The sequence below is a fragment of the Procambarus clarkii genome, chromosome 50 (genome assembly GCF_040958095.1).
Source record: "Procambarus clarkii isolate CNS0578487 chromosome 50, FALCON_Pclarkii_2.0, whole genome shotgun sequence".
NCBI lineage: Eukaryota > Metazoa > Arthropoda > Malacostraca > Decapoda > Cambaridae > Procambarus > Procambarus clarkii.
Window position 1 is genome coordinate 36,399,366 of NC_091199.1, and position 13,920 is coordinate 36,413,285.

At 44.4% G+C, this 13,920-nt stretch overlaps 1 protein-coding gene across 1 annotated transcript in view; it reads left to right on the top strand.

The window, feature by feature from the left end:
* LOC138351750 (putative golgin subfamily A member 6-like protein 19) overlaps window positions 1–13,920 on the top strand; it is a 417,660-nt gene that overhangs the window by 148,363 nt on the left and 255,377 nt on the right. Inside the window, exon 2 of the mRNA XM_069303778.1 lies at window positions 12,831–13,809. Coding sequence (XP_069159879.1) covers window positions 12,831–13,809 — 979 coding nt within the window. The remainder of the gene's footprint in view (window positions 1–12,830; window positions 13,810–13,920) is intronic.

The following is a 13,920-nucleotide window of genomic DNA, read 5'->3' on the forward strand; positions in this document are numbered from 1 at the left end:
TGCAACCTGTTCAGGTCCTCTTGGAGGATCCTGCAATCCTCATCTGTCACAACTCTTCTCATCAACTTTGCGTCATCCGCAAACAACGACATGTAGGACTCTACGCCTGTAAAGATGTCGTTAACATATACAAGAAATAGAATTGGTCCCAGCACCGATCCTTGTAGTACTCCACTTGTTACTGTTCGCCAGTCCGACTTCTCGCCCCTTACCGTAACTCTTTGGCTCCTTCCTGTTAGGTAGTTCCTTATCCATGCTAGGACCTTTCCCACCACCCCCGCCTGCCTCTCGAGCTTGAACAGCAGTCTCATGTGCGGTACTGTATCAAAGGCTTTTTGGCAGTCCAGAAATATGCAGTCTGCCCAACCATCTCTGTCCTGTCTTATCCTCGTTATTTTATCATAGAATTCCAGAAGGTTTGTTAGGCACGATTTCCCTGTCTAGAACCCATGTTGATGTTTGTTCACAAACCTAATGTTCTCCAGGTGTGCAACCAGTCGTAGCCTAATCATTCTTTCCAGTATTTTACAGGGGATGCTTGTCAGTGATACAGGTCTATACTTAAGTGCCTCCTCCCTATCACCTTTCTTGAAGATCAGCACGACATTTGCCTTCTTCCAGCAACTGGGCAATTCTCCTGACATAAGTGACTCATTAAAGATCATTGCCAGAGGCACGCTGAGGGCCTGTGCTGCTTCTTTTAGTATCGACGGTGATACTTTGTCTGGTCCAACTGCTTTAGTTGCATCTAGAGTTGTCAACTGTTTCATTACCTCCTCTGCTGTCACCTCTATATCTGATAGTCTTTCATCTAGGGTAACCCCTTCCAACAATGGGAGCTGCTCAGGCTCGGTAGTGAACACTCCATGGAAACTGGCATTCAGTGCCTCGCAGATTTCCTTGTCACTTTCAGTATATGCCCACTCTGTCTTCCTTAGTCTTGTCACTTGGTCGTTCACCGACATTTTTTCTTCTTATATGACTGTGTAGTAACTTAGGTTGTTTTTTCGCTTTGATTGCAATATCGTTCTCATAGTCCCTTTCCGATGTTCGTCTTATGTTAATGTAATCGTTCCTAGCTCTGTTGTCCTCTGTTCTTTGTCTTCTGTACTTCCTCCACTCCCGCCTGCTGGCCATTTTTGCTTCCTGACACTTTCTATTAAACCATGGGTTATTATATTCCTTCTTATTTTTCCCTTTACCGTTGGTATAAATCTCTCTTCGGCCTCCTGGCATTTCTGTATGACTAGGTCCATCATATCTTGGACTGTTTTTCCTCTAATTTCTTCCTCCCACTGCACTTCACCCAGATAGTCCCTTATCCTCATATAGTCCCCTTTCCTGTAGTCAGCTCTCCTTTCCCAGATCTCTTGTCCCATGGTCATAAGTTTGAATTCCATCATGTAGTCAAAGACTAGGACACAATGGTCACTGGCCCCTAGAGGTATTTCATGCTCTAAATTCTCGATATCTTCTACGTTCTGGGTGAAAATCAGGTCTAATAGGCTCGGTGCATCTCCTCCTCTTTCCCTTGTGTCTTCCTTCACATGTTGTGTCAGAAAATTCCTGTCTAGAACATCTACTAATTTTGCTCCCCACGTTTCGTCCCCTCCATGGGGATTCCTTGATTCCCAATTTATCTCTCTATGATTTAGGTCCCCCATGATCAGCAGCTTCGCTCTCATTCTGTGGGCTAGTGTTGCTGCCTTCTGCAGTTCATCTATACATGCTTTGTTGTTGTCATCATACTCCTGCCTGGGTCTTCTACTGTTTGGTGGGGGATTGTAGATTACCAAGATCACAATCTTCCTCCCATCTACTGTCTGAGTTCCATGTATGAAGCTTGTGCACTCATTGGTAACTCGATTTCCCAGGTCTTCAAACTTCCATTTCCGCTTTATTAGGAGTGCTACTCCCCCTCCCTGTCTCTGTGTCCTCTCTTTTCGTATCACCTGGTACCCTTCAGGAAAGATTGCATCTGAGATCATGTCATTAATTTTAGTTTCCACAATTGCAACTATGTCAGGATCTGCTTCACTCACTCTTTCTTTTATCTCTTCTGCTTTATTAGATACCCCATCAGCATTGGTGTACCAAACCTTGAGATTCTTCATGGAAACTCTTGTACCAGAGTTCTCCCTTTCTCTGGGGGTCTGGGGGGATCTGGAGGGTGTCTGGGGGGTGACTGGGGGCAGGGGGGGTCTGGGGGATCTGGGGGGTGTCTGGGGGATGACTGGGGGCGGGGAGGATACGGGGGATGTCCGGGGGGATCCGGGGGGTGTCTGGGGGGGTCCGGGGGGGTGTATGGGGGGTGAAAGAGGTCAGGAGGGGTGCTTGGGGTGCTACTGAGGACTGGGCTTCTAGGAAGGTAGGTAGGAGGGTCTGGGGTAGGGCCTGGGTAGGTAGGTCTGGAGTAGGAAGGGCATACTGGGTCTGAAGATTAGGGAGGCCATAGAGGGGTTGGGAGATAGCGTAAGGTTGGGAGTCAGATAGAGGTTGAGAGGTTGGGAGGGGGAAGGATAGAGGGGGTGGGGGGAACCTCCCACCCCCCTCGCAAGGGTGGGGGGTCCCATGGAAGGAGAGGGGATGAGGAGGGGTGAGGGCTGGGTAGGCTTTGGGTGTTGAGGGGATGAGGGCTGGGTGGGTTCTTGGGGTAGAGGGGATGAGGGCTGGGTGGGTTTTGGGGGTTGAGGGGATGAGGGCTGGGTGGGTTTTGGGGGTTGAGGGGATGAGGGCTGGACGGGTTTTGGGGGTTGAGGTGATGAGGGGGTCCTTGGAATGTGGGATGAATTTGACTGCAGTGGGGTCAGAGGGGTCAAGGGATGTGTTGGGGAGATAAGCAGGGGGCGGCTGATTTGGGGAAGGGGTGACCTGAGAAGCAGGTGTGAGCTGGTTAGCATGGGGTGGATTAGAACTGGGGTGTGTAGCTACTCTCAAATGGGAAGAGTTGTATTGTTGTTTGCTTGCTCTGTGGGCAATCTGTTCCTCCTTCGACATGAATTTGTCAATATATACGTTGTAGTAATTTTCGCTACCTCTGAGTAAGTGTTTGTGATGCAGTATGTAATCCACTGCCTCTTTGTTAGTGAACTGTACCAGGACAGGTCGTTTCCTGTTACAGTTGTATGGTCCAATGCGTCGTTGAACTTGCACCTCATTCCCTGCCATCTGGGCTCTCATGTCTCTCAAGATCCCCTGTAGCTCCAAATCCTCAATCTCCATCCTTTCCTTCCTCGATGGTGCCCTGGCTTCAAGCAATCCATGGATTATGATTGTCCTCTTTCTCAGTTCAGGGTCATGCTGGTGGCCCTCTTCCTGGCTGACCCCCACCCCTCCTACACCCGCTACTCCACCTACTACTACTCCCCCTTCCCCTGCCAAGCTTCCCTTATTCCTGCCAAATTCATTAGTAAGCCTGTGTGTGTGTGTGTGTGTGTGTGTGTGTGTGTGTGTGTGTGTGTGTACTCACCTAGTTGTACTCACCTAGTTGTGTTTGCGGGGGTTGAGCTCTAGCTCTTTGGTCCCGCCTCTCAACCGTCAATCAACAGGTGTACAGATTCCTGAGCCTATCGAGCTCTGTCATATCTACATTTGAAACTGTGTATGGAGTCAGCCTCCACCACATCACCCCCTAATGCATTCCATTTGTCAACCACTCTGACACTAAAAAAGTTCTTTCTAATATCTCTGTGGCTCATTTGGGCACTCAGTTTCCACCTGTGTCCCCTTGTGCGTGTTGCCCTTGTGTTAAATAGACTGTCTTTATCTACCCTATCAATTCCCTTCAGAATCTTGAATGTGGTGATCATGTCCCCCCTAACTCTTCTGTCTTCCAGCGAAGTGAGGTTTAATTCCCGTAGTCTCTCCTCGTAGTTCATACCTCTCAGCTCGGGTAATAGTCTGGTGGCAAACCTTTGAACCTTTTCCAGTTTAGTCTTGTCCTTGACTAGATATGGACTCCATGCTGGGGCTGCATACTCCAGGATTGGCCTGACATATGTGGTATACAAAGCTCTGAATGATTCTTTACACAAGTTTCTGAATGCCGTTCGTATGTTGGCCAGCCTGGCATATGCCGCTGATGTTATCCGCTTGATATGTGCTGCAGGAGACAGGTCTGGCGTGATATCAACCCCCAAGTCTTTTTCCTTCTCTGACTCCTGAAGAATTTCCTCTCCTAGATGATACCTTGTATCTGGCCTCCTGCTCCCTACACCTATCTTCATTACATTACATTTGGTTGGGTTAAACTCTAACAACCATTTGTTCGACCATTCCTTCAGCTTGTCTAGGTCTTCTTGAAGCCTCAAACAGTCCTCTTCTGTTTTAATCCTTCTCATAATTTTAGCATCGTCCGCAAACATTGAGAGAAATGAATCGATACCCTCCGGGAGATCATTTACATATATCAGAAACAAGATAGGACCGAGTACAGAGTGTGTGTGTGTGTGAGTGTGTGTGTGTTTGTGTTTGCGTGAGAAAATAGTAGTTTGTAAAAATTTATTGATTGACAGTTGAGAGGCGGGCCGAAAGAGAACTCAACCCCCGCAAGCACAACTAGGTGAATACAAGGGAATTCAAGATTCTCAAGGGAATTGACAGGGTTGATAAAGACAGGCTATTTAACACAAGGGGCACACGCACTAGGGGACACAGGTGGAAACTGAGTGCCCAAACGAGCCACAGAGATATTAGAAAGAACTTTTTTAGTGTCAGAGTGGTTGACAAATGGAATGCATTAGGAAGCAATGTGGTGGAGGCTGACTCTATACACAGTTTCAAGTGTAGATATGATAGAGCCCAATAGGCTCAGGAACCTGTACACCTGTTGATTGACGGTTGAGAGGCGGGACTAAAGAGCCAGACCTCAACCCCCGCAAGCACAACTAGGTGAGTACAACTAGATGAGTATACACCACCACTACCACATTACACCAACACCACATACTCCACACTACACAACACCCCACACCACGATTACCACACCATCCTATCACACCACCCCACCACACTACTCCATAACACCATATTATCACACAAACACATAACCACACCACACTACAACATCACACTGCCTCACAACACTACCTCACTACACTACTACACCCCACTACCGCACCATATTACCACACTACCACAGCACATTACTACACCACACTAACACACCACACTACCACACCATGCCACCACACCACATCACCACACTACCCCACCTCACTACACCACCACACCATATTACCACACTACCACTACCATACTATCATTACCATGCCACACCACCACACCACAATTACGACACCACCCCACCACACTTCCATCACCATTACCACATCGCCACACAATACTACCTTAACACACTTCCATCACCGCCACAACTTGTACCCCACCACATCTACCACCGTGAAATTACTGCACAATGCCATCATACTACTACACCACACTACCACACCACACCACCACCGCACCACCAGTATACCATAACAACTGCATCACACTACCATGCACAACACAACCACAAACACCATCAATCACTACCACCAACTACGACCATCACCACCAACCACAGCAACCAACCACCACTGCCTCCAACCACAACCCACCAAGAACAACCACCAACACCACAATGGATTCTCCATTAGTTAAAAATAATGAATACAAATTGTTGAAACCACCTTTATTATGCTCCTGTTTTATTTTTACTGAATGTAGAATATATATTTTTTTTATTTCTTTATTTTTATATATAACATCAGTCAAGAAAACTACTTTTTTTCAATACTATCTGTACCCCGACACGCGTTGCTGTGGCTCAGCAACGCATGTGCGTTACTGAGCCACAGCAACCTTCTCCTGTCTCCCAGTCCACCCCACCATTCCCCCCTCCACCGTCCCATCCTCCTCTTAACCATTTCCCACTCTTCAGAGCCCCTCGTCCTCCCTATCATTCCCCCCTTCCTGTCCCCTCGACCTCCCCACTATCCCCCACTTCCCTGTCCCCTTCTCCTACACACCATTCTCCATTCACCCATCCCCTTGTCCCAAATATCCCCAACTTCCCCCGCCCCCTTGTCCTCCCCACTATTATTCCCTCCCCCGCCCCCTCGTCCTCCTCACCATCCCCCACTCCCGTCACCTCATCCTCCCCACCATTTCCCACTTCCTCGTTTGGTGCATTCCCATATGATCTGATGTTCCTATCAGAAAATTGAGAACATCAAATGATCTGATGTTCCTATCACTGAAATGTAAGAAAAACAGTTAAAAAACGAAATGAAATTTTTTTTAAATAACAAAATAAACTATACTCACCAAATGAACAGGATGGCTCAATTACAACGAAGTGTCACCCAAAATAATTAAATCAAAATGACAATAAATCGAAATCTATGAAAATTAAATTAATCAGTGTTATCTGAAACATTGAAATGGAATCATAATATATTTAGTACAGCATGTGTTGCTCTTACGTGCAACAGATGGCACTGTTTTTCAAAAAAGCATGTTTTTACCTGTCACAGGTGTGGCATCTATACTTATATTCATGAAATGAACGGTATGGTAAACAACACAGCTCAATTCCAACGCAATGTCACTCAAAATAATTAAATCAAAATGAAAATAAATCGAAATCTATGAAAATAAATTTATCAATGCAATCGGAAACATTAAAATGGAATCGTAACATATTTAGTATAGAGTGTGTTGCTATTATGTGCACATGGCACTGTTTAAAAAAAACGTTTTTACCTGTCACAGGTGTGGCATCTATATTGTAGATGTATAAAAAACACGCGCATATTCGAATGGAACAATGTGTCAAAATTTCAAAGCAATCGGTAAAGAGGTTTCAAAGATTTCCCTTACATGAAAAAACACAGTTTTTCAAATAAATCATGTTTTTTCCCGTAACAGACGTTACATGTATACAGTTTGTATATAAAAACCCGCTTGGAGGCGAATGGAACGTTGTGTCAAAATATCAATGCAATCAGCGTAGAATTTCGGAGATTAGCGATTTGGAACAATCGAACATTTCCATTTTTATTTATATTGATCTAAGGTTGCCACAAGGTCTCAAATTTTGTTTAACCAAATTTGTGCAGTAAGTTGTGGAAACCTATTTACGATTCTACACAATAACATATCTAAAATGTGAAAACAAATGTTGCTGCTGCTTTCAAACACTTTCCTGGAACGTTGTGGCAACCTAAAATTGTTTCCTGGAATCTTCCAATACTGCCACCAACCACCACCATCTACCAACACTGCAACCTTACACTACCATCTACCAACACTGCCACCAACCACAACCATCTACCAACACTGCCACCAACCACAACCATCTACCAACACTGCAACCTTACACTACCATCTACCAACACTGCCACCAACCACAACCATCTACCAACACTGCCACTAACAACAACCATCTACCAGCACTACCACCAACCACAACCATCTACCAACACTGCCACCAACCACAACCATCTACCAACAATGCCACGATACACTACCATCTACCAACACTGCCACCAACCACAACCATCTACCAACACTGCCTCAACCACAACCGTCTACCAACACTACCACTAACCACAACCATCTACCAACACTACCACTAACCACAACCATCTACCAACACTGCCACCAACCACAACCATCTACCAACACTACCACCAACCACAACCATCTACCAACACTGCCACCAAACACTACCATCTACCAACACTGCCACCAACCACAACCATCTACCAACACTGCCTCAACCACAACCATCTTTCACACTTTCACGTCTTTCACACTTTCACGTGAAAGGCACGGAACGCTACATAAAGAGTGGCAAGCAGAGTAATGAATTTGGAGGAAACTCTATGAATTTTTTATACCAGACCGAAAGAGAATTCAAAAGGAGAAGCATGGAGAGTGTATGGAACTGAATGCCAGATCCACTTGCATTCCAGAATTACAGATACAATTACACACCGAAAGGGAACTACAACTACGACAGGCAACTGCCCTACAACAATCAGTACTGGTCAGAACAAACTCATTATGTCCACGCATAATGGGCTTGCCGAAAAAGTCTCCCATTCAAACTATCACAAATAGAGTAACTTCATTCATCTTTACCAACATACAAGGACTGAAAACACGAACAAACAACAAAGTACAGTTCATAAATGGCCTCCTCACGGAGTCAAATGCAGTATTTGGAGCTTTCACAGAAACCCATGCCACTCCGCCACTCTTTATGTAGCGTTCCGTGCCTTTCACGTGAAAGTGTGAAAGACGTGAAAGTGTGAAAGATGGTTGTGGTTGAGGCAGTGTTGGTAGATGGTTGTGAATTGTTGGACAGTGAGATCTGGATTCCAGGATATAACCTATACAGGTGTGATAGGAAAATTAGGTCACATGGAGGAGTGGGTCCGTATATTAGGGAAGACCTTGTATGCTCTGAGCTCCTAAACGTTACAAATGAGGTGGTAGAGGTACTGGGATTAAAAATAGAGAAAATAAATTTAGTGATTATTCTAATTTACAAACCGCCAGATGCAACGGCTGAGGAATTCACAGAACAGATAAACAAAATAGAGAATAGCCTTGATAATTTGGAGAACCCGATACCTGATATTATCTTCCTAGGTGACTTCAACTTGCCTAGTCTCAGGTGGAAAATAGCAAACAATAATATTATACCAGGAAATCTATCAGGACCTAACCAACAACAGATTAGAGAACTACTTAGATTCTGTGACAAATTTTCACTCAATCAGCAGATATCGGAGCCAACGAGAAATGAAAATATTCTAGATCTGGTCTTTACGAACAATGAAGACATTATCAGATACATTACGGTATCAGATACCACATACCCAGATCACAAGCTCATTGAAGTGCAAACGACCATTAATAATCAGAATAGACCTAAAACGTTGATAAAGCGAGAGGGGCTATTCAGTAAATTCAATTTTAATAGTAAAAGGATAGACTGGGAGATAATAAACAGGGAACTTACAAACATTCCATGGGAAACTGTTCTAAGTAATATAAGTCCTACAGAAGGAATAGAAAAACTGACTTCGGAAGCGTATCAAGTCTGTCTGAAACATGTTCTTTTGAGGAAAGCCAGAAAGAGATCCATCGTAGAAAGAGAACGCAGACGACACTATAAACGCAGGAAAAAATAACGGAACTGCTTATGCAGACACGAATTTCCCGTCAAAGAAGGAATAATTTAAATAGGGAGATTGAAGAAATCGAGCGGAAATTGAAACACTCATATGAAACTGAAGAAAGGCAGTTAGAACAGAAAGCAATTCAGGAAATAATAAAAAATCCTAAATATTTCTTCACATATGCGAAATCAAAAGCAAAAACCACTGCCAGTATTGGACCTATTCGTACAAGTGAAGGTTCATACACGCAGGATGACAAAGAAATTAGTGAAATCCTAAAAAAGCATTATGAGGACACGTTTAGCACTCCAATAAACAACATGAAAGTGGAAGATCCAGACAATTTCTTTATGCGAGATATTCAAACCCCTGTAAATATAACTGATATCAACACGAGCGCACTAAATTTTGAAAGAGAAATTGAAAACATGCCCATGCACTCGGCCCCAGGTCCAGACTCATGGAATTCAATATTTGTAAAGAAATGCAAAGTGCCGGTAGCACAGGCACTCAGTATAGTGTAAAGGAAGAGCTTCGACACGGGGGAGATACCAGATGCATTTAAAGTATCAGACATAGCCCCTCTACACAAGGGAGGGAGCAAAGCATTGGCAAAGAATTATAGACCAGTTGCACTAACATCGCACATCATAAAAGTATTTGAGAGAGTGATTAGGAGTCAGGTCACCAATTTCATGGAGACCAATGACCCTCACAACCCAGACCAACATGGATTTCGAGCGGAAAGATCGTGCCTCTCACAGCTACTTGAGCACTACGACAAAGTCACTGAGGCATTAGAAGAAAAACAGAATGCTGATATGATATACACGGACTTCGCAAAGGCTTTCGATAAATGTGACCATGGCGTGATAGCACACAAAATGAAGTCAATGGGAATAAGCGGTAAAGTAGGACGCTGGATACTCAGTTTTCTGTCAAACAGGACTCAGCGAGTAACGGTCACCCATATAAAATCTAGTCCAAGTGCAGTTAAAAGCTCTGTACCTCAGGGTACAGTCCTTGCACCGCTGCTTTTCCTTATTCTCATATCAGATATAGACAAAAATACAAGTCACAGCTTCGTATCATCCTATGCAGATGACACAAAAATCAGTATGAAAATTATCTCGGCTGAAGACATTGAAAAACTTCAAGCTGATATTAATAAAGTTTTCGACTGGGCATCAGAAAATAACATGATGTTTAACAGTGGTAAATTCCAAGTACTCAGGTACGGTAAATATGAGGACCTTAAACAAAACACAATCAAATGTACCCATAGTAGGAAAACAGCATGTAAAGGATTTGGGAATAATAATGTCTGACGACCTAACGTTTAAGGAGCATAACCAAGCAAATATTGCGACAGCCAGAAAAATGAAAGGATGGATTACGAGAACTTTCAAATCCAGGGATCCAATCACAATGGTTGTACTCTTCAAGTCACTTGTGTTTTCCCGTCTTGAGTACTGCTCAGTACTCACTTCCTCCTTCAGAGCAGGAGAGATTGCTGAAATAGAGGGAATACAGAGAACATATACGGCACGCATAGACGCAATAAAGCACCTAAATTATTGGGATCGTCTCAAAGCCCTCCAAATGTACTCACTAGAAAGAAGACGAGAGAGATATCAAATAATATACAACTGGAAGATACTGGAGGGCCAAGTACCAAATCTACACAGTAAAATAACCACGTACTGGAGTGAACGATATGGAAGAAAATGCAAAATAGAACCAGTGAAGAGCAGAGGTGCCATATGCACAATCAGAGAACACTGTATAAACATCAGAGGTCCGCGGTTGTTCAACGTCCTTCCAGCAAGCATAAGAAATATTGCCGGAACAACCGTGGACATCTTCAAGAGGAAACTAGATTTATTCCTCCAAGGAGTGCCGGACCAACCGGGCTGTGGTGGGTATGTGGGCCTGCGGGCAGCTCCAAGCAACAGCCTAGTGGACCAAACTCTCAGAAGTCAAGCCTGGCCACGGGCCGGGCTTGGGGAGTAGAAGAACTCCCAGAACCCCATCAACCATTTATCAACCAGGTATCATCTACCAACACTACCACCAACCACAACCATCTACCAACACTGCCACCAAACACTACCATCTACCAACACTGCCACCAACCACAACCATCTACCAACACTGCCATCTAAGAAATAAATACAAAGGTGAACTCGCCTTTATTATGCTCCTGTTTTATTTCAACTAATATTTTGTATATTTATAGTTTCTATATTTATATATCATAAATAATAGAAACTACTTTATGCAGTAATTAAGGTTGCCACGAGGCCTCAATTTTTTGTTACCCAACGTTGTGTAGTAAATTATGACAAACAATTTATGACTGGACACAAAAACGTATTGATTATATAAAAACTAACTTTGCCCCAGCTCTCAAAAAATTCCCAGGCACATTCTGGCAACATAAAGTATTTGCTGGGTAGTTTACCTCAGGATCTGGAGTGTATTGCAATGCCTGGAGTGTACATTTCGTCCTGGAGTGTACTTCAGGGCTTGTCGTTTACTTTAGAGTCTTGAATATATATCAGGGCCTGAAATGTACTTCAGGGTCTGATGTGTACTTCTCATCATTATGTGTATTTCAGGGTCTGGAGTGTTTTTCAGGGTCTGGAAAGTACTTCATGGTCTGTAATGTCTTTCGGGATTGGGGTGTTCTGTAGGACCTGGACTGTACTTCAGGGCCTGGAGTGTACTTCACTTTCTGGAGTGTACTTCAGTGCCTATAGCCTTCTTCATGGCCTATAGTTTACTTTATGTCCTATAGTGTGCTTCAGGGCATGAAGTGTGCTTCAAGTCCTGATTAGTGCTTCAAGGTCTAAAGTATACCTCAGGCCCTGCAGTGTGTATAAGAGTCAGAAGAGCACCTCAGGTTCTTCATAAATCAGGGTCTGAAGTGTATTTTTCATTCTTGAATGTACTTCAAGGTCTGGAGTGTACTTTAGGGTCTGATGTGGTCATGGTACACTTCACGTCTTTGAGTGTACTTCAGTGTCTGGAGTGTTCTTCGTGGTCATGAGTGCAATTCATGTCTTGGAGAGTATTTCAATGTCTAGAGTGGACCTCAGGTCCTTGAGGTAACTTCAGGGTCTGTAGTGAACTTTAGGGTCTGGAGGTTTTTTTCAGGATCATGAGTGTTCTTCAAGATCTGGAGTGGAATTCAGTTTTGGAGTGTACATCAAATCCTGAATTGAACTTCAGTGTTTGAAATGTGCTTCAGGGTCTGCAGTGTACTTCAGGGTCTAAAATGTAGTTGAAGGTCTGTAGTACACTTCAGATACTGGAGTGTCCTTCAGGGACTTTAATGTATTTCAGGGGTCTTGAGTGTAGTTTAAAGACAGGAGAGTACTTTTGGTCCTGGAGTGTATTTCAGAGCCTGAAGTCTACTTCATGATCTGAAGTGTACTTCAGGGTATTGATTATACTTCTGGATCTTAAGTGTACGTCAGGGCCTGGCATGTACTTCTGCTCCTGGAGTGTACTTCAGGTCCTTGACTGTATTTCAGGGACTGGAGTGCATTTCAGGGTCAGCAGTATATATCTGATATATAATAGTAGTAGTAGTTGTGGGTGGTGGTAATATATATAGCAGTATATATTTAATATTTGATGTGTTGGCAGGTGTGAAGGAGAGGGAGAACGCCACCCGCCGCCTCCTGGACACTCTGGACCAGCTGGAGTGTGTCAACAAGGCTCACCAAGCTGACAACCTCAAGCTGGAGGAGGAAAACACTCGCCTAAATACAGCGAATCATTTGCTCGAGGAGGACAACAGGAAGACTAAGAACGAAGTGCAGCTTGCTCAGGAGGAGATTGTTCTATTAAAGTCCCAGATCCGTCAAGTGGAGGAGGACTCGAGGCTGGTCAAGGAGGAGATCCGTAAAGTGGAGGAGGACTCGACGCTGGTCAAGGAGGAGATCCGTAAAGTGGAGGAGGACTCGAGGCTGGTCAAGGAGGATAACATGAAGACTAAGAACGAAGTGCGCCTTGCTCAGGAAGAAAACATTCAATTAAAGTCCCAGATCCGTCAAGTGGAGGAGGACTCTAGGCTGGTCAAGCAGGAAATCCGACAAGTGGAGGAGGACTCGAGGCTGGTCAAGCAAGAGATCCGACAAGTGGAGGAGGACTCGAGGCTGGTCAAGCAAGAGATCCGACAAGTGGAGGAGGACTCGAGGCTGGTCAAGACGAGGAACCAACAGCTGGAGCTTGCGGAGACCCAAGCCCAGGAGAGGGTCAAGACGGCGTTGACGAGGATCGCTGAGCTAGAGCGAGAGACACAACAGCTGCAAGAGATGAATAATAACACAGCAAGAGAGAAAGGACTTGTTCAAGAGCAACTCTCACTCCTGGAAGAACAGGTCAGGGTCCTTCAAACAGCAAACGCTGCTCTAAATGAAGAAAAGGAAGAAACAATCAGGAAGACTGAAGAGGAGAAACGACTTGTTGAAGAGCAACTCTCCGTCAGTGAAGAAGAGGCCAGTAAGTTACGGGAAGGAAACACGGCTCTACAGAGTGATAAAGACAGACAGGCACAGCAACTCAGAAGTACTCAAGAAGAACACGAGAAGTGCAAGAGGAATGTCAGTGAGCTGTACACAAGGTAAACTGTGCTACTTCACTTCTGACCTTCACTCTCCTTCCTGCTTATTTTGCCTTACTTCTGAGGGAGTAAGAGGGAGTGAGGTGTGTATGAATATGTGTGAATGTTTAT